Below are 26,340 nucleotides of genomic sequence, written 5' to 3'. Positions count from 1 at the left end.
TAAAGTGAGAGACTTGTGACTCTTCCTTTTACTTGAACACTTAGAGACCATTGTAGGGTTATTAATTGGGCTAATTTTAATATTGATGTGTCTCAGGAAATAGGGAGCTTGAGGGGAGGGGGGGGGGCGGGAACAGCCAGTTGGTGAAGCAGTCAGAACACACATGCAGCATTTATCAATTAAGTTTACTACCTTACATGGGTGTCCCAAACAATTACAATAGTAACATCAAAGATTACTGATCACAGATCACCATAACAAATATAATAATAATGAAAAATTTGAAATACTGCAAGTGTTACCAAAATGCGACAGACAGACACAAAGTAAACATATACTTTTGGGAAAATGGTGCCAATAGAATTGCTTAATGAAGGGTTGTTATAAACCTTCAAAATGCATTATCTGTGAAGCACAATAAAGAAATGTGAAATAAAATGAAGTATGCCTATATTACACAGGTTTACAATTAGCTTATCGCTGCTTAAGGAAGTAATAGGCAACAGCTTCCTGTTCGTTGTATCTTCTTCTTCTCTGATTTTTTGAAGGCACCTTGGTTTTGAAATTCAAAGGATCTGTGATTAAGTATCTTTTCTTACATATTTAAATAAATCAGGCAATAATAGTTTGTCAGAAACAGTGACTAAAAAGAAAGAAAACTAACATTTTTTTGAGCAGCTGGATGCTAGATGCCTTACAAATATCTAATTTTTACAGGAACAAAAAAGAAAAACTAAAGCCACATTTTAGGTGACAGAGGATTGGTTCTTCTAGCTTTTATAAATGGTTTAGTGAATTACATACAATGATGATGATATTTTCACATCAAGAGGCAGATGCAGCCAATATGCAGCAAATCTAAATTGTATCTTACTACTGTACAACTTCAAGAGAATGGCAACAGAACCATTAGAAGATACTGCAGAAAGCTACATGAGAGCTCTGAGTACCTATTCCTTTACATTTATACAGTAACCAATTTAAGGACATTTTATAACACAGATTTTAAAAAATCAAAGAATCTTAGTAAAGGAGTCTAGAAAAATCTGTTATTATTTGGAAACCACACACATAAAAGAATTGAATCTGATTTCTTTTTTGTGCCTGGTTTTCATAACATAACAAAAATTGTTCTGGTATATGTCACAAGAAAGTACTTTGCAAAATTAATGAAATATGTTGTTCTACAGTGCAGTTCCTAAAGATAAGGACAGACAATGCTTTAAACTACGCCAAGGAATTGATAAGAAGATTGTCATCTATGTGCAGCAAACAACTAATAAAGAACTTGCCATTGAAAGGTAAACATTTCTTATAAGTTTAGCTTAAATGTAAATTGTAATTTTTAATCAGTCTAGTGGAGTAATATACTGTATTCAAAAATGTATTTGCGTCTTGGCCAGGTTGCTCAGTTAGAGCGTTGTGCCGTACACCAAAAGGTTTCAGGTTTGATTCCAGGTCAGGGCACATACCTAGGTTTCGGATACAATCCCAGATTGAGCTACCAGTCGAGGTTTCTCTCTCTCCTTTTCTCCCCCTCTCTCTTGCAAATTAATAAAAATGTATCCTCAGGCGAGGATTAAAGAAAAAAAATGTATTTGCAAATATTTTGTTCCCCTACAGATTCTTTTGGTTATTCAGTGGTTACTTCATTCACTTTATTGTTGTTTTTTTAATTAAAAGTATTTTTTTCTTTTAATTGATTTTTGGAAAGAGAGATGGGTGAGGAGGAAGGTGGGAGTGGGGGAGATTTGTTGTTCCACTTACTCGCTGGTTGCTTCTTGTATGTGCCCTGACCAAGGAATCAAACTTGCAACCTTGGTGTATCAGGATGACGCTCTAACCAACTGAGCTACCCAGCCAGGGCCTACTTCATTCACTTTGAATTAACTCCTGTGACTCTTTCATAAATATGCTGACTTTATGTGATAATAAAAGGAAAACACAGAATTTGCTTATCTGAATTCAAGAAGTAAGGGGATTATTTTGGCAGTACTAATTCATTGATAATTTTAGTGTGTCCTTTTTTCCATCAATAAGAATTTTTTTAAGTGACCTAATTTAAAATCTTTTTTGTGTTCTTTTTTCCAAATTTATGTCAGTTCTTTCTTTGCAGGTGTTTTGGTCTTCTCCTTAGCCCAGGAAAAGATGTTCGAAATAGTGACATGCACTTGTTAGATTTGGTAAGGATTTAAAAAACTTTTTTCAATTATACACTGTTTCCTCAGTAAACGTTTTCACTTTATCCCATCTGAATCTAAAATTAAAGCACATTTATGAAGATGTCCTTGTAAGCTATAAAGCAATAAAGATAAGGGGATTTATTTCTGACTGATATTTACTAGCTTCTTGACTGTATTTTAATGAATAGTTCTTGTTTATGACGTAGGGTTGATGTGGAATCAAAGGAGAAGAGTTGTGAGAGAAATGTTTGCACACTATCATTAACTTTATAAAAGTAGGCAGTATTAGTATTAAATCTATTATATGAGTATTTTCAGTACTAAAATTTATGTAGTAATTATTCACTTGACAGAAGTGTTTAACATACAGGTTTAGGTAGTAAATTTCTCTAATGTTTATACAGGTTGATACGGTTTAGAAGCATTTACTGTATAAATTTTCAGGGACAGTTGTACAAATAGTTGATACATCTTTCATTTTAACTGTAATTATTCAAATATACTCCTACCGTTAAAAAAAAAATCTGATTTTCTTTCATATTCTTATATTTCTGCAACCCCTATTTTTAAAGGTAGTGAAATGGGGGTTTGCTGTTGTTTCCTTACTTTAGCATTAATGTTTGTTTTACTCTTTTCTTTAGGAATCTATGGGCAAAAGTTCAGATGGAAAGTCTTATGTCATCACTGGGAGCTGGAATCCAAAATCCCCACATTTTCAAGTTGTAAATGAAGAAACTCCTAAAGGTAATGAAGATTGCTGACATCATGGACAGAAATTTTAGTCCCAAGAAGATACCCAAACCTTAGGACCACTTATTTGACAAGTATCCAGTGCTTACCTAATTCTAGTGAAACCAAAGAATTTTAATAGTTCTTGAGTTTATTATTAAATTTGACATGCAAACAAAGTGTCAATCCTCCCTCCCCACCTCATTTTTCCCTTCCCTGCTCCCTTTTCTACTTCTGTACTCACTTATTTACAGGTGTTTAAATTTTATTTATTTTTGTGGAGAGAGATTATATGCATATATAGTTAAAAATTCAAGGATATATTGAGAAAAATAAAAATCTACCACAGTCCCTAGGTCCACACTCCACAGGGTACCACTGTGACCAGTTTCTTGTATAGCTTTTCAGATATTCTATGCATAAATAACCTTTTCGAAGATACTTCATACTCTTCCCAATGTCTTTTTATTTTTAAATTAAATGTATTGGGGTGACATTGGTCAACAGGGTTATACAGGTTTTAAGTGTTCACCTCCACCAGATGTCATTTAATGGCTGCATAATGTCCTATCCTGAAAATGTAACATTATTTGCTTAACTAGTGCCTCTTATTGAGCATTTTTTCCCCTTCATTTTTTCCTGTTATTCATAGCATTATAGATAAAAGGATAAGGGATATAAAGAGTTACCATTATTAACCAAGATTTTAAAAGTTGAGAAATCCCAGTCTTGGTGAGAGTGGCATAAAAAAGCCATGTCACTATTGTAAAACAGTTTGACAGTATATTTCATAAGCTGTAACGTGTACTCCTCTCACATACTAATTCTGCTTTAAAGAATCTACCCTAAAAAAGAATTCTTAATCCAGAAAATAAATTTTCAGAACAGAGATTTATCTGATTATTTTAAATTCTTAGTTAATGAATTACCTTAAGATATCTTAAAAGTTTATAATAAAAGTAATTACTTTTATATTAATCACTTGAGCAAATATACTTTCATTTTTTTATTTGCTTCTCTCCTCTCTAGATAAAGTGTTGTTTATGACCACAGCTGTTGATTTGGTGATAACAGAAGTACAGGAGCCTGTTCGATTTCTCCTAGAGACAAAAGTTCGAGTTTGCTCACCTAATGAAAGGTTATTCTGGCCCTTCAGCAAACGAAGTACTACTGAAAATTTCTTTTTGAAACTAAAACAGGTACTGTATTTGTCTATAACTATTGGAGCAGGGAAGGGGATAAGGAAGGAGAAACCACTTCTGAGTCTGATTTATCATTAATTTAAGCTGTTAGATTGTGTGTATTTTAAATGTATTAAGAGGAAAATTTTAATTTGGCCCATTTATCAATTTTGTTGCTCTTCATTGCTTCCTAAAGAACCAAGTTTCCTCTGATCTCACTTGCCTTCTACCCGTAGAAATTCTTTTAGCTTTTCTTTTAGTGCAGATCTACTTCTGTATCTGAAAATGTCTTTATTTCACTTTCATTCCAGTAGGATATTTTTACTGAATATCAGATGCTGGGTTGAGAGTGCCCCCCCAGCTCTTTAAAGATGTCATCCCACAATCTTCCTTTTCCCATTGTTTTTGATGAGAAGTCAGCATACATTTATATTGTTCTTGTGTATGTGATGACTCATTTTTCTCTGGCTGCTCTTAAGATTATTTATCTTTGGTTTTGAAGACATTTAACTATGATGTGCCTAGGTGTGGTTTTCTTCCTATTTGTCTTAGGATTTTCTGGACTTCTTGAATTTTTAAAGTTAAATTTTTGGCCTTTTCTTTCTTCTTTTTTTTTTTAAACACTTTTGGGGGAAATCCGGCCTAGTACTGCTTTCACCCTTTTTTCTGCCCCATCTCTCTTTTCTCTCCTTATGGGATTTTAGTTTCACATATATTAGACATTTTGGTATCCCACAGACCTCTGAGGCTCTTATTTTTTTAAATCTTTTGATTGTTTTCTTCAGATAGGATAGGATATTTTTTGTTGACTTGTCTGAAATTTCACTTGACTCTTTCTTTTGTCATCTTCAATCTGCTGTTAAACCCAGTCAGTGAATTTTTTTATTTCAGATTTTGTATTTTTTATTTCTGGAATTTCCATTTGGTTCTTTGTTTATAGGTTCTGTTTTGTTATGAGATTTCCTCTTTGTTCTTTTCAACAGATTTATTTTATATCCTTGAGCATAATTATAATATACCTACTTTAAAAATTCTTGACTGCTCATTCTAAAGTCTGGTGAGTCACATTTTCCTGTTTCTTTGTCCGTCTAATCATTTGAGATTATGTATTAGACATTTTTAATGATAGATTGTAGAGATTCTGTTATGGTCTTCTCTGAGTATTGATTTTTTTTTTAATCAATTTTTTCAAAGTCAAAACTTCATATTCTTTCTTGTTGTGGGCAGCAGATGAGATCTCTGTTCCCTTCAATTAGGTTTTCTTGACCCAAGTTGCCTGAGTTTTGTTTTGCTTTCCTTTGAATCAAAATACCTTGAAAGAAATCAAGTTTACAATGACCTAACTTGCTAAATCCAGTGGTCAATCTGAGTCTTCATCTTATTTGACCTGTCAGCAGCATTTGATAGAGGTGAACTCTCTCCTAAAGCACAGTTCTTTCACTTAACTTTCAGGATATCTCAAATTTACCATGTCCAGAAAGCTCTCATTATCTCATCTCCAACCTCTAAAATGCTCTGTTTACATGTCTTTTACTATCTCAGTTCATGGGCGTAGTCTCCTAATAGTTGCTTAGGCCAAGAATTTTTCTTTTTCACACCTCATACCCAATCTGTCAGAAAGTTAACTTTCAAAACATACTGGATCCCACTTTCTGCTGTCCACCTCCTTCAAACCCTCGTCCCTTCAAGTCTTTGCTCAGACTTAGATATTAGCAGCATATAACTACCCCTTTAACACTGCAGCCTGCCCACCCTTCCACTGGTACTTACCACCTAGATCATGTTAACCTGGTCTAAATCGTTGTTTTCCTTTGAGTATTGCAGTAGCCTTTTCACTCATCTCCTTGCTTCTGTTTTGTTCTTTCTTTTTTCTTTAATCCTCACCCAAGGATATGTTTGTTTTAATTTATTTTAGCTTTTTAAAAAATCTTTATTTTGGAAAGTATTACAGATGTCCCCCTTTTCCCTCATTGACCCCCTCCACCTGCTTCCACCGCTCCCATGGGCCGTCACTGCACTATTGTCTGTGTTCACAATTGATTTGAGAGAGAGAGAGAAATATCAATGTGAGAGAAACATCAGTCAGGTGCCTCCTGGATATGCCCTGACTGGGAATCGAACCTGAAACTTTTTGGTGTACCAGATGATGCTCCAACCACTGAGCTCCCCGCTCAGGGCTATTTTTGTCCTTTCTTGATATATTTTCAACATAGCAGCCCAAGGTCAGATCACATCAATTTTCTCAGATCACATCAATTTTCTGCTTAAAACCTTGTAACCCTATTTTACTACTTAAAAGCCAAAGCCCTTACAGTGGCTTATAAAAATCCTACCTGATCTGCTGCCTGTTGCATGATAAACTAGTTTCTCTCTTTCTATTCTTTAGTGTTTCCTCTGCTCTAACCATGCTCTTAGGGTCTTTACTATTAACTGTTTTTCTGCCTAGAATACTCTTTCCCTGGATTCCACTTGCTGTTTTCACCTCCTTCAAACCCTCATCCTCTTCAAGTCTTTGCCCAGATTTAGTTATTAGCATCACATAACTACCCCATTTAACACTGCATTTTGCCTGCCCTTCCACTGGTACTGCCGACCCCCTCCCCTGCAAATGAAACATTTAAAATTTTTTTACAAGGCTTTTACCTTCCATGTACTACATAATATACTTATTTTTATTTTATCTGCTTTCCATATTAGAAACCTCTACTAAGACAATATTCCTAATCTGTCTTGTTCACTGATTTATCCCAAGCATCTAGAACATAGTTCTCAACAAATATTTGTTGAATTGATTTTATTTACACAAAATTTACAGAATTATAGTGTTGTATGTGGATTTAGTTGAATGTACTTTTCTATAGGAATAAATATTTTGGTTCCAGTGTACTCATGTTAGCCCTTTTGTTTATAGTTAGAAAACAGTTACAAGTACAACAGGAATAGAGATTTATTTTCAATGTTGTCTCAAGAAACAGAGTCATCCTGAATTCCATTACTGTTCTCCCACCTCTTTACTGGGGGAGGAGCAGAGGATTAGCATAGGGTTATCATCTAGAACCTGGCTTTGAAGTCAGAGTACAGATCTTACCATTGATTGCCTTCATGACTTTGAGTAGGTTCCTTCAACTCTCTGAGCCTCAGTTTACTATAAAATGGCAGTGATAGAATCTCCCTCATGGTTTTATTGTGACATGAAGTGAGAAACTATGCAACACCGTGGGAATAGTTTCTGGCACATAGTATGTTCTTCATACATTTCAGCTATTATTACTGAGAGGGACTGTGGCATTTCAGTGGGGGCAAAGGAAGACTATAAAACACTTAAGTCCTGAAATCAGAATAGCATTGATTACTTAAAGGGTCAGCCCCAGGAGAAAAGTGCTTCAGAAAGAAAGCCAATTTATAAGCATCATTTAGAAGTTTAGGGCATGAGTGAGAATAATTCTTAATAGTTTCTAGAGTGATAGATGATAAAGAGAAATTAGTTGTGTAATATTTTTAACATGAATTTGTATAAAAGAGATTTTCTTTAATTAAAAAGAATATTAAGAGTTCTGTCTCTTTAATCTTAGCATAAATAAGATTCCCTTGATCTTGCTTTTCCCTTGAGATCTTATGTTACACAGCCTTGGATTTATATTACATGGGTTTACAGGAATATTACTTTTGTGGTTCAGTCTAGAATAAGCTAATTAGTCTAGCATATGATTTGGCAAGGTAAACTAGCTCAAAAAATATGTATACCTGGGACAAAGCCTGATAGGCTATTCTGTAGACTCTCAGTGACAGTTACAAGCTAAGCATAGGATGAGTTGTATTTTCTTTGCTAAAAATAAGAAATTTATATATGGAAGCTGGGAGGAGGGCAGGGATTCCTGAGAATAATCTTTAACTCTTCTCCTTATTCATGTAAGTCCTACTGGGGGGCAGGGGGACAGGCACTTGTGTGAGGGGTAAAGAGTGGGAAAGCGGGGAGAGAGAAGAATCTGAACAACTTTTTGCTATCTTAGAGCAAGTAGAACACTGTTAATCGCATCCGTTGTAACAGTAAACAAGTTTATTTCCTCTTTTACATTCATGGCATTAGAAAGTAATAGCAACAGTATGGAGGATCCTCAGAAAATTAAAAATGGAACCTGCCTTATGACCTAGCAATTCCACTTCTGGGTATATATCCCAAGAAACCCGAAACACTAATTCGAAAGAATATATGCACCCCTATGTTTATTGAAGTGTTATTTACAATAGCCAAGATATGGAAGCAACTCAAGTGCCCATCATACACATAAGTGGATAAAAAAAGTGGTGGTGCATATATACAATGGACTATTACCATAAAAAAGAATGCCATCTTACCATTTGCCACAGATGGATGGACCTAGAAGATGTTATGTTAAGTAAAATAAGTCAGAGAAAGACAAATGCCATGGGATTTCACTTATATGTGGAATCTAAAGAACAGAAAGGAACAAACAATTGAAACAGACTCGTAGACAAAGTGTGGACCAGTGGTTGCCAGAGGGGAGGGGTTTTGGGGAACTAGGTGAAATAGGTGAAGGAATTAAGTTAAAATTGGTAGTAAAAAAATAGTACAGCATAGGGAATATAGTCAGTAATATTTTGATAACTATGTATGGTGCCAGGTAAGTACTGGAAATATATGGAGAACTTTGTAAAGTATATGATTGTCTAACTACTATGCTGTACACATGAAACTATACAAAATAATATTGAATGTAAACTATAATTGAAACATAAAATTTAGTCCTAGCCATGTAGCTCAGTTAGTTAGAGCATTGTCCCAATACGCCAAGGTTGCGGGTTCAATCCTGGGTCAGCACATATAAATCAACCACTGAATGCATAAATAGGTGGAACAACAAATCGATCTCTCGATCTCTCTCTTCCTCTCTCTAAAATCATTAATTTTTTAAAAAGATGTTTCCATTTGAAAAATAAGTAAATAAAATTTAAAATTCTCTTAGAAAAAGAAATAGGAGCTACCATTAATTGAAGCCCTATTGTAGTTATCACTCTTCTAGCTACTTCCACTTTTTCTGTCTTAGGTAATTTTCTTAGTGTTCCAATGAAGGTAGTATTTTTCTTTTATAGATCCAAAGATGTAAAATAGTAGATTTTTTGGGATGTGGTGTGCAAAAGATAAATAAATACCTAAGCTTTCTAAGAGTCTCAGTCAGTGTTGTTTCCATAGAAACATGTTCCTTTTGTCTTTCTCTAAGAGTATTTTTAGTATTTACTTAAATCAAATTAAGCATAATTTAAATTATTAACCACTGTGCAGTTCCCATATGGGAAAACAATCATAGAAGTGTCTTTAAAAATACTTGTTTAAAAATTGAATCTTTTTTCTTTTACTAAATTTATCTGATGACTCAGTAATTCTTTTTTAGCCTGGAAGCCTTTCCAACTTTGGGGATTGTTGTATTAAGATGGTATCATATTAGAGAAGAAACATTAGGGGGAAAAAGATTGCTTTCTTAGATTTAAATTTTCAGATATCATTTACTAAAAGAGGAAGAAAATGGCTTAAAGACTAGATTTTTCAATAGTAACATAAGGTGAATAAAAGACCAACTAAGCATTTTATCTAAGAACAAGTAATGTCTTTCCATTTATTTAAATCTACCTTTTTTATTTCAGAAAATTAAATCACAAAAATCAGAACAATAGTGTAATGAACCCCCATGTACTGTCACCCTGCTTTAACAGTAAACAACATTTTTAATAGTTGAAGCACTTCACTTACAATGGGGGTTCAGTTCTTGACTCTCTGTTATCTGACTTCAAAAGGCAGTGTTGCTCTAGTCACTTCTAAGTGAACTGCAGTGGTTATCACATTTATATAGTTTGTTTCTAAGAAAATTTTTTAAAGGTAAAGAGCTATTAATGACCTTTCAGCTGTCTCAGATAGCAATTAACTAATGTTGCAGAGTATTTATAACAATAAAAGCAACTCCTGTTTCCTATCAAAGTATAATAGATAAAAAGTTAAAAATCATTCCAAATTTAGATTGAACATGTGTCAAAGATTTTAATTCAGTTTATTAACTAATGAGGGAACCAGTAAGGGGATAAAACTGGTTCTAAGTTTTAAGGAACTTGGGTTTATATAGTCCTTCCTTTAAAAAAAGAATATTTGGAAAAGATTGCAAAGTTAGAAAGAAAGCTGGTTAATATCCTGTAGATAACCTTTGGGTTATCTTTCTGTTGGACAGAAATCACTTGCATATCTACTGGACACAAATCTGAAGGTTAATATGTAACTTCACAGAGTCTGGGTCCTTAATAGTAAGTAGCTAAGTCAAAATTGGTTGGACACGTTAAAACAAAGTCTAAACTACAGTTTATGGGTCAAATCTGGCTTGGTCCTTGTTTTTATAAAGTTTTTTCAGAACACAGCCACACTCACCTTCTTTGGCTGCTTTTGCACCGTAATAGCAGAGTTGGCTAGTTGTGGCAGAGACTACGGGCCCACGTAGCCTAAAATATTTACTATTTGGCCCTTTACACAAAAGTTAACCGACTCCTGTATTAAACATTGCTCAGGATGATATTGAAAGGGTATGTTGCCATTATCATGGCCTTCCAGGACTGGGATAATTTTTCTTAAGAACCCAAATGATCATTGAGATGATAAAATCTGCCCTGCCTGGTATTTTCTGCACCTAATGAACTTCTTGCCTTGTCCTCCACCCCCTCCGTATTTTTACTTTACACGTATATGTCTTTCTCTTTGGTGTAGCCACCTCTCTGGTTATCTCTATCTTTTCCTACACTTCTTACTTGTCCTACTGCCCTGTATTTCACTTTTTCCCCCCTTCCAGCTCCCTAAACTGACTGTAATATGGAATGTTAATATATTTAAATATTTACTGGTAAAGTTTTATATTCCCTGTTCTTAATTTTTAATTTAGGTTTATTTAAATTGTTATATGTTTACCTCAAAGTAAAACCAAAATACAAACCAATTTTAGTTACCAAAATTTTTGTGGATTTTATTCATCTCTTTTCTACCACTCATCTCTTCTTCCATCCCCAGTTGTAGCTTTCAATTGAAGAAAAGTTTCCTACACTGTTTTAAGCTGAAGGAGTGGCATAAAAAACATGGAAATAAGAAGACTTTCTTAGTACTAAACTTTATGGTTTAGAATATTTTAAAACATTTTTTCATGTAGAGTTTTATAAGGGAAACCTTGAAGGACACCTTAAAGTAACTTGCAAGCCACCAAAGGGTTAACTTTTTAGTAAGTTCACACTTACTAAATGTTAGTTGGGTGTTTGATGATACAGTCTTAAGACAATAAATAAAACTGCAGAACTAGAGTCCTATTCAATAAACACCCTATTTTCCTAAGGGTTTTAAAATCTAAACACATGTTTTTCTATTTAGAAAAGTTTATGTTTAGTGTAGCTATTTGAAGTAATAATTTTTTCATTCTCACATCCTGTATGAAGTCAGAAGAAATGCTCAATTAAAAATAAAGGATTTTACCACTTAATAAAAGAATATTTTTTTTTTATCTTTAAGATAAAACAGAAGGAGAGAAAGAGCAACACTGACACTTTATACGAAGTTGTATGCCTGGAAAGTGAATCAGAAAGAGAAAGGAGGAAGACCCCAGCCAGTCCCTTAGTTCGCCTGCCACAGTCTGGGTCTCAGAGCTCCATGATACCATCTCCTCCGGAGGATGAGGAGGAGGAAGGTAAGTTGTGGGGAGAGCTTTCAGCTCTGTTTTGGGGTGGGGGGCTTAATTTCCTCGTGGGCTTGCTGGTATGGCATAGCATTTGGAATTCTTTCAATAAATTGCTTACAAGAGTATACTATACGCAGAAGGCACTGGGAGATCCGAAAATGATTAGGGCCATCTTTAAGATCATTGTAATCAAGCCGGACAGAATGGGACCTATGATTAGTCCTTTTTTAAAGAGTCAGTCCAGCTCTAGCTTGGTGTGTTAGCACATTTTTAGAATAGATTTTACACATTACACGTGAATGCTTTCATCTCATCAGATTCATTTTACAGGAACAAGTCCACTTGCCAGAAGTGGCTTCCACATATGACCCTACTACAAAATACATATATTTAAAGATACAAATTGATATTTATACCTTTTTGGGTTTTACACTAATAAACATTAGGAATCAGCCAGTTGGGTTTTCCCTTTTTTATGGTTATATCTGTGAACTAATCTATCAGTCTGGTAGATACTACATAGAAGGAAAAGGACAGAAGGAGCGCAGGAAACGTGAAAGTTTGGGAGGCATTTTATAATTTGTAATTTTGTACCAGGGCTTTATTTTGGTGGTGGGGGGTAAAGCTGATTACAATAGAAGGTCATATGGAGCATGTGTCTACAGCATGTTCACAGGAAGTTGGAAGTGTTCTGGAAACAGAGGCGAGTCCATTTTTCACTGGGGAATGTGAAAGGTGTGGGTCGTATGAAGAGTAGTTTTTGTGCTGGGACTTGGAAAGTGCAAGGAGAGTTCAGCAGGAATATCTGGGCTGGTTTGGGCATCCCTGGCTAAGAAAGTGCATTAACAGTGGTACAGAGGTGGCAGGAATGGTTGATTGGTTAAATGGGAAAAAAATTCATGATTGTATGGACTTTTTTCAAGTTTAGAGCATGCTCTGACTTTCCACCTCCCGTTCTCTGTAATTTCCACTTTCCCTTTGACTAACCAACTTGGGATCATTTATGAGTAATATTAATGGCCACCAATTACTAGATGCTTAATATGTGGTATACAGGTACTTTGTTTATAAAATAAAATAATACTATGTTTATATAATCCTCACCAAAAAACCTGAAAAATAAGATTCATTATTATCCTTACTTTGAACTTAAGGAAATGTGACCTCAGAAAAGCATGTTTGCCTGGAGTCGGCCAGCTAGAAATAGCAGGAGGGATTAGATTCTGGTCTGTGAATTAACGGTCTGAACTCTAGTCTGTCATCATTTCTGTGCCTTTAGTTCGCATAAAGCATTTTGAAGTGTAAAGAAAGCATGTGTATTGTTTTCAGAGAAGTCACAGATACAATTTAGAGTTTTCTTGCAGAGCCAGTTCAACTCATGTTTTACAGTTGGGAAAGGTGGACTTGCTCGTGCTGTTTGAGATTGTCTACTGTATAAACTGGTGGTCTCGAGACTTGCAATTTCCCCTCTGGGTCATCACTGCTTAAGATGGCAAAGCAAGTGAAAGTTTACGGAACTCTCCTCTACTTAAGCTCAGCAATAAAAACAAAAAACACCAAAAAATTGAGAAAGACACTGTAATGAAACCAGAGAATGCTCAAGTCTCCATACTAGAGATTTTAAAGAATATGTGCCAGTTACAAAGAAATTTGGGCCCAGCTAAATGGTAAATGACAGCATTAGGACTGACATCTGGTTCTAGTTTATAGCAGGCATAGATTTTTAAATATAATTGAGGGGGTTCAGAATTCCTTTACTGGCAATTAGCTAGGGAGGGACAGGACTCATGGCACCATGGCAGATCAGGGATCACTAGAGCACAGGCTCTGTGAAGGAAGAGAGTGTGTCCTCTCTAGCCCCACAGTGTTCCTCTAGTGTAGAACAGTTCCTAACCTAGTGTGTAATACCGTGCTGACCCAGCCTGACAAAGATTGTAGCCATGCCATCTTTTAATTCTCGCTAGCACAGTGTACAAACCAGGGAAACAGTCCTATTGTGATCTGTTAGCTCCCTGGAAAGAAATGGCTATAACCCTCTAGAGAAGCTCCTTATCCATAGTTCATTTGGGGGGGGGGGTTCAGAAACATCTGACACTGAGACTACCTGCTCACTCCCCACTCTTAGGTGCATGGAATTCTAAACACAGATTTCAAACTACTACCATCTAGATTTGTTGAAAGCATCCAAAACAATAAGAGAGAATTTTGTAAGATAGGTCTAATCTCTTTGAAGGCATTGTCATCCCTTGTAAATTTTAGTACATTTCTGTAGCTGCCTTCCCCCAAAGAGTTGTCTCATATTGACATTTTAGTGAGTAGAGAATTAGTTGAGGCATTAGAAACTAGGGCCAATTCTGGGAAAATAATAAAGTACAGGTTTTCTTGGTGCCCTCGAGCCTTTTCTTTTCCTTATTCATCCATCTGCAGAAGATGTCTCTCATTCAGTGTGACCTCTTCCCTGTCTCACCATCAGAACTGACTATGCTGCCCAAGGCAAATGCAAGAAAGTTTAATAATAAGTATTATGGATTTCTGAGTCTTTAAAAATAAGTTTATAATGTAATTATCAGGCGTGTAAAGCTTTGTTTAGGCAAATTAAACCAGAAAATCTAGAAACAACATTGGTGAGGACATATGAAAACAAGTACTGTTGTACCCAACCAGTGGAAATATAAATTGGTAAAACCATTTTGAAAGGCATTTTGTCAGTAAGCTTCAAAATCCTTAAAAGTATGCATTTTTTTAAACCCAGGAAGTCCACTTCTGGGCATATACCCAGTGAAAACAACGAGATATGTTCATCTTGATTCTATTTGTAGCAAAAAGTTGAAAACTCCCCAAGTGTCCAACAGAAGAGGATTGATTATGTACTGAGTCCTTATTTTCCCCCCAAGTTCATTACACTTTTCAGTGCCTCTCACATGCCTTTATTGGTGTCACTTTTTTCACTGTCTTCATATCTTAAAATCTTTAAATTTGTGTTTGAATTTACTTTTCCTAATTACTTGAATTAAATTTGAAATGATTCATTTTGGTCCTTTTTCATAGTTTTGTGTTTTTTATTATACATTAATGTATGCTGTTGTAGAAAATTTAGAAGTTCATGAAAACAAAGGAGAGAGAAAAAATATAACTCCATCATTCAGAGGCAGTAATTATTAATATCTTGGCATAGGTCATTCCAGACTATTTTCTATTTTTTGACAGATTAGAGCATAAGGATGCTTTAGCTCTTTTTTTAAAATGTTCATTTTAGACAGAAGAAGAGAGAGAAACATCAATGAGAGAGAAAGAGAGAGAGAGAGAAACATCAATGGGAGAGATACATCAATCGGTTATCTACTGCACATGCCCCGAACCTGCAACTAGGCAAGTGCCCTGATCAGGAATTGAATCTTCCACCTTATGGTTCATGGGACAGTGCTATAACCAACTGAGCCACACCAGCCACGAAGCTTTAGCTCTTGATGTTTTTATTTTGTGTCATATTTTGCCATATCATTATGTAAACAAATGTCAACATGCAGTTACGTTGTAAATGTATCATAATGTATTCAGTAACTCTACTCTCCTATTGTTGGACACTTAGGTGGTTTGTAATTTTTTAACTGCTGTAAATAAGATTGCTATACCTTTTCATGCATAAAGCGGTTTGCTTTGGAAAAGGAAAGAGACCATACCATATTTTGAGTCCTATTATTTTATAATTAAATGGCTCTTTTCTGCAGTTGACATAATATGGTCCTATATGAAAAGCAAAAGAGAATGGGAGTGATTACAACATTCCTTCTAGGACCATTTTTATTTTCTTTGTGTTTATACCTGTATACTAAAAGAGAAGTTACGCCTTTATGCTTCCAGTAAAATCTTTCAAATTTGACTTTTCCGTTTCCATGTCATTCTTCCAGCTAGCATAGCCACCTCTGTTATCTTTTTGTGTGTGTTTTGTTTATTAAAGATAATGATGAACCCCTCTTGAGTGGATCTGGTGATGTATCCAAAGAATGTGCAGAAAAAATTCTTGAAACATGGGGAGAACTGCTGTCAAAATGGTAAGTTAGAATAGTTCTCCTTTTCATCTGCAATTCTATTATATTCAATTTTGAAACCAATCATAGAAACCTAAGTATGAGGTTCACGTTCTAGAATCTGTTTTTAGAGGTTTTTGAGGGTAGTAGCGAAGATCTGAAATCAGCATTCAGAATATTGGAAACCTAATAAATTCTCATTGCAGCAGAAAACATTTCCTCAGACATGGAGTCCATAGTGAGAATGAGTAAGGACAGAGGTCCTTTATATTGAAGAGGTTAGGGATCACTGACTGGTTAAGATAACACAATAGTCAGTGCACAGGACCCAGGGAAGTGTTGAAGCGTAGAGGATACTCTTACAGCGCTTAGAGCCGCAGATGAGACCCCAGGTGGGATTTTTCCTGACCTGTGTTACATACCTAACGTGACAGAGCAGAATGTTATAAACATATATGTTAACTGCTCTACCAATTACTTTTCCAACTAACACTTAAAAATTTAGGAACTTCTCATCAACTTGAGAGATAGCTTGACGACAATGTTAAGAAGCACTGTTCTGTAGACCGGCGATTTTCAAGCAGTGCACTGCAAGAATTTGTAAAACATGCAGTACCTGGCTATTTACTCAGGGGCACTGACTTCTTTTCCCTCAGATTGTCAAATTAAAAAAATGACAACAGCCAACACAGCAATAGCCATCTGGTGTGAATGAATCAAAATTATACCTATTTTTTGTCAGATTAGCAAAATATTTTTTAGTGTGCCACAGAATTTTAGTAATTAGTTTATGTGTGCCCTGAGATAAAAAAGGTTGAAAATCGCTGCTATGCACTGTCCAAGAAGAAGACACTACCTCAGGCATTTATTAATGAAACCAGAGACTCAGGGAAGTCAGTTAGGTGAGACGTTTATGTCATTTCCTTTTTCCTCTGTGTCGGATGCCAGAATATGCTGAACAAAAGCTGAGCTTGAAAGCGATCACTTCACTTCTGTATTTCAGACTTTCTGATTTTTAGGGCTGTACCCCAGGGGCCTATTACTTTGGGTTTGATTTTTCTCAGACATTTTGACTGTTGTAGCTTTTCACTCTCCTTTTTGTTTTTGTCCTCACTCTAGGATATTTTTTCCATTGTTTTTCAGAGAGAGTGGAAGGCACAGAGAGAGAGAGAGGGACATCGATGTGAGACAGACACATTGATTGGTTGCCTCCTGCAGGAGCCCCTTGGGGTCAGGGATCCAGCCTGCAACCGAGGTACATGTCCTTCGCCAAAATCAAACCCAGGACCCTTCAGTCTGCGGGTCAACGCTCTAACCGCTGAGCCAGACCAGCTAGCGCTTCACTCAATTCTTGGTAAAACTGTCTCCCCATTTAATTTAATTTCATTTTATAAATATATCTTTATTTCAGAGAGAGAGAAATAGAAACATCAATGATGAGAGAGTCATTGATGGGCTGCCTCCTGCATACCCCCCACTGGGGATTGAGCCCGCAACCCAGGCATGTGCCCTGACCAGGAATTGAACCGTGATCTCCTGGATTATAGGTTGATACTCAACCGCTGAGCCATGCTGGTCGGGCCTGTCTCTTCATTTTAAAAAAACTTCATGCCCTTAAGGGACAAGACTACAGATGGGCATCATCTCCTCGCACTCTCACAGTGCCTTACACTTTGGGGAAAATACTATTACCTTGGGAAATGTCAAATGTGTACTGGAGGAAAATGCGAGCCAAAGCATGGTTTGTCTTTCCATAAGTGGTTTTAATAAATGAACTCTGCAAAAGCACCCAGGGGAATAGTTCTCATTTATTTTTGCTGTTCCTTTAGTAATCAGGAGACAAACCTGCTGATGTTCTCGTAACAATTATATTTTCAGTTCAGTGACTTTGGAGTGTTTGGACTGCTGCTGGCAGGAATCTCATCTGTATAAAATGGTTTCTGCTCAAAAATAGAAAAGTAATTGAGCCTTGAATAGTTACATAGTAACATATTTCAAAAATTAGCATTTAGACTAATTTTTTTAGATGAACATTTTTATGCAATTGCTTGGAATTTGTTTTCTTATCAAGCTTTGTATATTAATTTTCTTATTTAATGAAGTCCTTCTTCAGCTCCCTCAAATATATTAACTGAGTTTCCATCTGTCTAAACTCTTCAGGGCATTTAAAACTGTTTTTGCTGGTTTCAGTCATGTCTTCAAAAATACAGTTTCTCCTCAAGTCATTTAATTTTTTTAAATCATTATTATATGTGTTCTATAGATAGGAAGCGTCACAATATTATGGAATTTTATAGCCTAGTAGACAGTGCCTCACAGACTACCTGTCCTGCTTCCAAGCTGTATCGTCTTGGGCAAGTCAGTTAACTCTTCTGAGTCTCTTTCTTCAGTTACAACATACAAGTCTATAAAACTGCTACTCAGAGTTATTGTAGGTTAAAAATAATGGATGTTGTGGTAGTAGTGATTGTAGTAAGAACTAATGAATATACCATGTGCCAGGCTCTGTGCTGTGTTGTGTGCTCTATCTCAACCTTATGAACCAGTATTTATTTTTACAGATGAGGAAACTGGCTCAGAGAGTAAGTCAGCAATTGTAGTTAGTAAATGGCAAACCCAGAATTTTTCAGTCTCAAGTCCAACCCCAAAGCTGGTTTCTTTAACTCTACATTAGATTTTTTTTAAAAATATATCTTTATTGATTTCAGAGAGAGGAAAGGAGAGGGAGAGAGAGATAGAAACATCAATGATGAGAGAGTCATCGATCGGCCGCCTCCTGCATGCCCCCGACTGGGGATCGAGCCCGCAACCCGGGCATGTGCCCTGCCTGGGAATCGAACCCCAATCGCCTGGATCCTAGGTCGACGCTCAACCGCTGAGCCACACCCAGCTGGAGTACATTAGATTTTAGTAGCACTGTTAGTAATCATACCTTTTAGCTCTAATTCTCCAAGTTCATTTTTAATGGAACTCTTAGTGGATGAAAGAACTAATCTCACTATAAAATAATATACTAAGTTGGATAAAGTTAATGATATCAGTGACATAAAATTATTCTGAAAATTTTACCAATATAAATTAAGCTAGGGTTAGCAAATAAACCTAAGGTTAAATTTATGTTTTTCTGTAAAGGGCCAGATGTAAATATTTTAGGCTTTGTGATTGAATAGTTTCTATCACAGCTCAACTCTGCTGGTGTAGTGGGAAAGCAGTCATAGACAATACATAAGCAAATAAAAATGGATATTCCAATAAAAGTTGATTTATAGAAACAAGTGATTGGCTGGATTTGTCCCACAAGCCATAGTGTACAATCCTTGAATTAGTAGCAGAACTACTTTTGTTCTTTCTGCTTCCAGCTCTTCAATTTCTACATAATTTTTTTTTTCTAAGCAGAGACAACACTGTATTGAATTGTCTGTAGCTCTTGCATTAGGGTATTAGCATCACAGAACTAACCATTTTTAAATGTATTCTGCTAGAATTCTGAGAACATTTTGAGAAAAGTCTCAGACCTTTTTATATTTTGATAGTGGCCATTTTGTATCAGTAACTTCTGCTTAAATCTGATAGTCACAGGAGCTTCTCTGTGTCAGAAGCCTGCTTTATTGACTCAGTAATGATGGCTTTCAAATCACAAAGCAGGTACGATATGGCAGATAAAACATTTATTGGTCTTAGAGTTTGAGGATTACCTCAATCATTTAATTGACTTCCCTGAATTTCTCTCTTCATTTGTAAAACTGGAGATACTACCACCTACCTCAGATACTTGTTATGAGGATCAAATAAAATTGTATGCAAAAGCACTTTTTATATTGATACCAGCATTTCAAAATAAGTTTATCTCCTCCATTTTATAGATGAGATAGATGAAGCTTAAAGACTTTAACAACTTGTTTTGATGTTATTGTGTAGCAAAAACTGTCTTACCATAGTCATTCAAAAAGTCACTTGAAGTAAGGTTTCATAAAAATTGCTGAAAGCATTTTTATATTTACTTTAAATATTTATTTTAACTTAATACAGATATTTACTTTAACTTAGAGCGTGTAAGTACAGGGCCAACCCCTTATCTTTGGCTGTGTGCTCACTGATGAGAATTTTGCTTTGTGTATCTTACATAAGCCACAACCATAAAGCTGTGGTTTCTAGTTTTGTTTTTCAGTTTTTTTTAAGTAGAGCAATAATTTAAAGATACTTAGGAAGTAGTCTGACTGCAGAATTCTTTCCTCCACCCAATCTTTTATAATTATCTTGGCCACATCTAATTCAATAGTTTTATGTTTTTTTCCTTTATTAGTATGCGACCTTTATTAAGTCTTTGTAACATTTAATTTAGTTTTCATATAAAAATAACACTCTTTAAAGAATCTTTCTCTTATGTACTTCTGGATTATGGCTTTATTTTTAGGCATCTCAACTTGAGTGTGAGACCAAAGCAGTTGTCGTCCTTAGTAAGAAGTGGTGTTCCTGAAGCTCTTCGAGGAGAAGTCTGGCAGCTGCTAGCAGGTTGTCACAACAACGACCACCTGGTAGAAAAGTACCGAATTCTCATCACAAAGGTAAGGGGGTGGTAAATCAGCCGCAGCAGTAATACTTTTGGAAGTTTGTTACAAAAAGATCATTGTGGCTATTTGATTTCCAATAATTTTTAAATAATTCCTTTATCTAACATAAGAGTAGAACTTACACTTCTAGCCCAAAGTTATTTCTAGTGTTGGAATGAAGGAGGAGAGGCTCTCTTCCTTGATTTGACTTCACCTCTGGGGCAAAGGATGTCCTCTACCCACCGTGTACCCAGATCCTTTCTTACCATGATTGCTTTCCATTGCATTTTTAGTTAGGTCAGTTGTGCTATGCATTGTATACAAACGTTCTTTTGTTTATTTTAATCCTATTCACGTGTTACAGAAATGTACTATTTGTAGTTAAGGCCTACTGCTAGTTTCTGTCATTGGAAGAACAGTTCTGTTATCTTAAACCAGATTTCCTTTTAGCTTATTTCTCTGAAGTGAAGAATTCTCATTTTCTGTAGTATCCCTTTGTCAAGTTCATGTGTTCCTCAAGGTTTTGCAAGTGAAGTAACAAAAACTGTTTCTTGTACAGGCATACAAGAATTTGAAAAATAATTTTCTGCAGGGTTAGGCAATGTTTTGTGCATTTGTAACCATGTTACTGGTTTTAGTTTTTGTTTTTTCCTCAAATTCTTGAAATGTTTATATTTAGGAAGCAGTTTCTCCAGTGCTATACAAGTCCCAAACCTGGGTTATGAATGAATTTCTCAGAACTCTCAATATTGTATGAGAATTTTTCAGTGTGACAAAAGTGGGACTTCTTTTTAAAAATGTATTAACACCTTTCCCTGGCTGGTGTAGCTCAGTTGTAGAGTGTTGATCCTCGCACCGAAAGGGTCAAGAGTTTGATTCCTAGTCAAGGGCATGTACCTCGGTTGCAGGTTTGTGCCCCGGTTGGGGTGTGTGCAGGAGGTCACCAATTGATGTGTCTCTCTCACATCGCTGTTTCTCTCCCCTCCCCCCCAAATCGATGGAAAAAATGTCCTTCGGTGAGAATTAAAAAAAAAAAAAATTATTAACACCTTATAAGAGATGAATAATACCTCTATAAAATTTTTATTTAAAAAACTTTATACGGGAAGAACAGCATTTGAACATGAAATTGGATCTTTCCACACCAGAAAATGATACTGATTTGCTCAAAATATTAATGTTCTTTCTCATCATCTTATTTCTAGATAGATGTTTTTCCTTTCAAGAATTAATATTCTGATTCCCTCCATTATGTTGACATAGTTGTTTAACCAGCATCTATTGAGTGCCTGTATTACAACCATAATGCTGGAGCTAGGAGGCCAGACACAGAGCAATTACAGACAAATGTCAGATGATAGTCTGAAAAAGCACAGTCGGAACCATTAAAAGTAGTCATAAATTCAGCCTGGGAGAATAGAAGAGTCTTTATCAGGAACGTCCCATTTAAGATGGATTCCTTCCCAGGCCCGAAAGGATGGAAGAGCATTATGCTTGTAGTGTGAATGGTGAATGAGGGTATGTAACATGTAGAGCCAGCAAAATTACATCTAGTTGATTTTTTTTCTTTATTGGAAAGTCATATTTTGGATGTATAGTTCTCAGTTGTAACTATTTTTCTAGTTTTGAAGTCCTTTGAAATGTTTGGCCAAAAATTATTTCTTAAATATTTTTGGTGTGGCTGTTCATACAAATAATTTTAAAGATATGAAATATTCTATTTTTCTGGTTCCATGAGAGTGGTGAACTTAAATAGGAACTTGATAGTCACGTGACATGCAAAACATCAGTTATTCACAAAGTCTGATGTATTTGATTGTTTTATATATGCTAATGTCATATATCACATTAAATTTTTATCATCATGCACAAGGCTGGAACCTAAAAAGATCTCTAATGACATATATGTTAATTTAAATTGCTGGTAGATGATCAGAAAATACAATTTAACCATCATAATATTGGTGAAAACTTTTTTTATTGTTTTACACTACAGTGTTATTTGATGCAAGTTGGTATTGCTTTAAATGCAATCATATAGGCATGCAGCATCTACTTGTCTGAATCTGACTGCTTTTTTTGCTCATCCATCTTGGGAGGGTACCACAGCTCTTTTTTTCGTTTGTTTTCATTTTTTTAAGTTGCTGGAAGTATTCCATTGCATCAATAAATCACACTTAAAAAAAAAAATCTATTTTGCTATTATAGATGTTTGTGGGGTCCCCCCCCTCATTTTTTACTATTATGAGGAAAGTTGCTTATGAACATTCTTGCATATAGGAGGTTCTATGTCCTGAATGTATGTCTCGTCTCAAAATTCATATGTTGAAACCTAACCTCCACGGTGATGATATTAGGAAGTAGGGCCTTTGGGAGGCGAGTAGGTCATGAGGGCAGAGCCCCCATGATAGGGATTAACGCCTTTATAAAAGAGGCTCCAAAAGACCCCTTGCCACCTTCCACCATGTGAGGACACAGCAGGAAGTTGGCAGCCTGCAACCCAGAGGGCCTTCACAGGAACGCAGCCTCCAGAACTGTGAGCAATAAATTCCTGCTGTTTATAAATCATCTAGTCTGTGGTATTTTGTTATAGCAGCACAGACCAAGACAGCAGGATTTGTACATACTATTATATATCTATATAGACAATAATATTTACATACGTATACATATTACTAATTTTCAGAAGTTATTTATTCTGGACTTGGGTTCTTTGCCAAATACATGCTTTATGTTCTGAAATTTCGCATATAAAATTACCTTGGAGAGTTTTTTGGCCTACCTTCTTCAAAGACTAAATTTAAAGGAGGAGAAAAGAGTTACTTGATTTATAGAGTGAAGGACAAAAGAAATTAACTTGCAAACAAAACTGATGAAGCCTTTGTTCATCTTACTTTAATTGTTAAGCCTGTCTTGTAAGGATATATGTATGAATTTTGCCATGGGGTTTTTGTAATCCAGGGACAAGAGACCATTCAGTAATAGACATAGGTATATATATTTTTTTAAGGTATTTCTTATTGTTATAAGCAATGGAGTTTGGAGGTACTCGTCTTCCTGTTTTTTGGTGTTTTTTTAAGTGAAAACTTTTTAGGTTTTTCATCTCAAGAGGGGAAAAATATAACAACTGCCCAGTTTAGAGCCCATAATATGTGCCTGGTGCTGTGCTGAGCACTTCATATCCATTATCTCATTAATCCTAAGAAAATTCTTGTGAGTTGTTAATTACTGTTTCTGTTTTAGAAATGAAGAAATGGATTCAGTGAAGCTTAGTAATTTGCTCATAGTCACTTGGCTAATAAATAAATGAGAGGGAATAAATTATATAGGCAGGATTTGAACTGAGGAAGGACTCCAGAGCTGACTCTTTTTCATTACCCTTCTTATCTGTCTGTCCTTGAACATAAATAATAATTTCTTTGTACACATATGTACTCATACAGAATTTCATTTAAACAAATGTGATTATATGCTTATCTGTTTGTGTTTAAGCATAGCTTATTCAACCATTCTTCTGTTGGTAAGTATTTACGTTGTTTCTAGTTTTTAGCTTCTGAATAGTGTTTTGCTAAACATCCTTACACGTGTTCGAAATCTTTTACTTTCATGGAACAGTCTCAGAAGTATGATTGCTGGATCAAAGGGTAATGTACTTTTTAAACTGGTTATTCAAGTTTTATATTTAATTTACTTATATCCTGTTTGCTTCTCAGAAAGGCTGTAATAGTTCACAGTTCCACCAGCAACATAGGAAAGTATGTGTTGATCCATACTCCAAACAGTTATCACTGTACTTAATTTTTGCTGTCAATGGGTGTGAGTGATGCCCACGTATCTTTAGTTAGCAGCTCCCTGACTATCAGTAAATTTTAGTGATTTGCTCTTCCATGTACATGTATTACGTCCTCAAATTTTTTGTACATTTTTCTATTAAGTTTTTATAAATGTCATTTTGTGAGCACTCTCTATGTATTATGTACATTAATCCTTTGTATCTTTATTATAAATATCTTCCTAAAACTTTATTTTTTTATTGACTTTATTTATGGTTTCATGCCATAAATACAAACATTTTCCAGTTTTTATGTAGAAAATTATGCCTTGATTAAGGTCTCTCATATCTTTAGATTTTGTAAATGTAGTTTCCAAGATTTTCTTGCAAGGTTTTTATTGTGTGTTATATCTTTACATCTTTAGTTCATCTGGAATTTATTTTTGTATATGGCATATGATGGTGGTCCAATTTGACTTTCTCCCAGATGGATAACCAGGTGTGCCACTCCTATTTTCCTAGAACTACCATCTTTGTTATATCTTAAATTCTCATATGTAGTGGGATTGATTTCTAGATTGTTCTGTTTATTAATCTGTTTGTGTGTTTCTATACCATTACTGTTTTGGTTAAAGTGGTTTTGAGCTATATTGCAAATATTTGGTAAAGCAAATATTTTTTCACTTTTTTATTTCATATTTTTCTTATCTGTTTTTTTAAATATGTTTTTATTGATTTCAGAGAGGAAGGGAGGGAGAGAGAGAGAGAGAGAATCATTGATAAGCTGCCTCCTGCAGGCCCCCTATTGGGGATCGAGCCTGCAACCCGGGCATGTGCCCTGACCGGGAATCGAACCATGACCTCCTGGTTCATGGGTGAATGCTCAGCTACTAAGCCACACTGGCCGGGCTCTTTATCTCTTCTTGCATATTTAACTTTCCATATAATCCTTAGAATTATTTTCTTTAATTTTACCCCCTCAACTCCCCTATAAGGTTACATAAGGAATTCTCTACCCATATACCTCTTGATATTTTGATTAGTCCTCCTAATTTTATACTAGCATCTTTTGATTTTCAGGTATACATTAGTATCATGGCAAAAACAGTTTCACTTCTTTGTTTTCTTTGTTTTGTTAATCCTCACTGGAGTATATTTTTTTCCATTGATTTTTTTTTTTTTTTTTTCCCAGAGAGAGTGGAAGGGAAGGGGAGAGGGGGAGGGAGAGGGAGAGGGAGAGGGGGAGAGAGAGAGACACATCGATGTGTGAGAGAAAGATATTGATTGGTTGCCTCCTGTGCGCACCCTATCAGGGCAAGGGATTGAACCTGCAACCCAATTACATGCCCTTGACCAGGGATCGAACCCTGGACCTTCCAGTGCGCAGACCGATGCTCTAATCACTGACCCACACTGGCCAGAGCCAGTTTCACTTATTTTTCACTGTTTATGTAAGCTACTAAATTGTTTGGCTTTGCTTTTGTATTAGATAGAAGCATTAAGACAGTGTTAAAGGATGGTAGTCATAACTAGCACCTCTATCGAGTTCCTGATTTTAATTAAAATGGTTTTTATTTTTCAGTCTTTTGTATAGCATCCTGTTCAGTTTTTTTTTTGGTAAATAACTTTATTTTACTTAAGTGATTTTCTTCTATCTCTGGCTTTGAGTTTTTATTAGGAATGTCTACTGAATTTCGTCAAGTTTATTCAGCACTTAATGTGATTTGCCTTAATTCGTTGATAGAGTAGAATATTTAACAGGAAATGGTTAAATATTGGCAGTTTCATCAGTTATAGTCTCATTCTGTAAGAACTTTTAACTGGGGCTCTGAGGGTTCATTTTGAGTTAAATTGGGTACCAATGACTGTCTTAAGGAATGTTGTTGTGATGACATGAGAACTGAGCCCCAGGAGGCAGGTGACTTAATCTGCCATTATCCATTTAGTTGAGGCCCTGGGTCCTCCCAGTTTGCGGCCTGGCTTTTTTGTTAAGGACATGTTACATATTATTTTGCCTGTGTTTTTTTAAGCCCAATTAAATAATACATAGAAATAGTACATAGAAATTGGGATATTCATAAAATAAGGAAAACCATAAAGAAGAAGGAAAAAAATCACTTGTAATCCAACCATCAGTGAAAAGTGGAGTTGAATTTTAATGTGTTGCCTTCCAGTCATATAT

The 26,340-nt window shown here is 35.5% G+C and overlaps 1 protein-coding gene across 1 annotated transcript in view; it reads left to right on the top strand.

Annotated features, from left to right (window-relative positions):
- Window positions 1-26,340, top strand: part of RABGAP1 (RAB GTPase activating protein 1) — a 118,516-nt gene that overhangs the window by 34,613 nt on the left and 57,563 nt on the right. The window contains exons 7-13 of the mRNA XM_081151941.1: window positions 1,191-1,301; window positions 2,117-2,183; window positions 2,825-2,927; window positions 3,942-4,111; window positions 11,643-11,817; window positions 15,767-15,860; window positions 20,251-20,401. Of these exons, the coding sequence (XP_081008067.1) occupies window positions 1,191-1,301; window positions 2,117-2,183; window positions 2,825-2,927; window positions 3,942-4,111; window positions 11,643-11,817; window positions 15,767-15,860; window positions 20,251-20,401 (871 nt within the window). The remainder of the gene's footprint in view (window positions 1-1,190; window positions 1,302-2,116; window positions 2,184-2,824; window positions 2,928-3,941; window positions 4,112-11,642; window positions 11,818-15,766; window positions 15,861-20,250; window positions 20,402-26,340) is intronic.

This window comes from Miniopterus schreibersii, assembly GCF_964146895.1.
Source record: "Miniopterus schreibersii genome assembly, chromosome: 11".
NCBI lineage: Eukaryota > Metazoa > Chordata > Mammalia > Chiroptera > Miniopteridae > Miniopterus > Miniopterus schreibersii.
The sequence above is the reverse complement of the archived record's forward strand: the minus strand, read 5'-3'. Positions and strand labels throughout refer to the sequence as shown.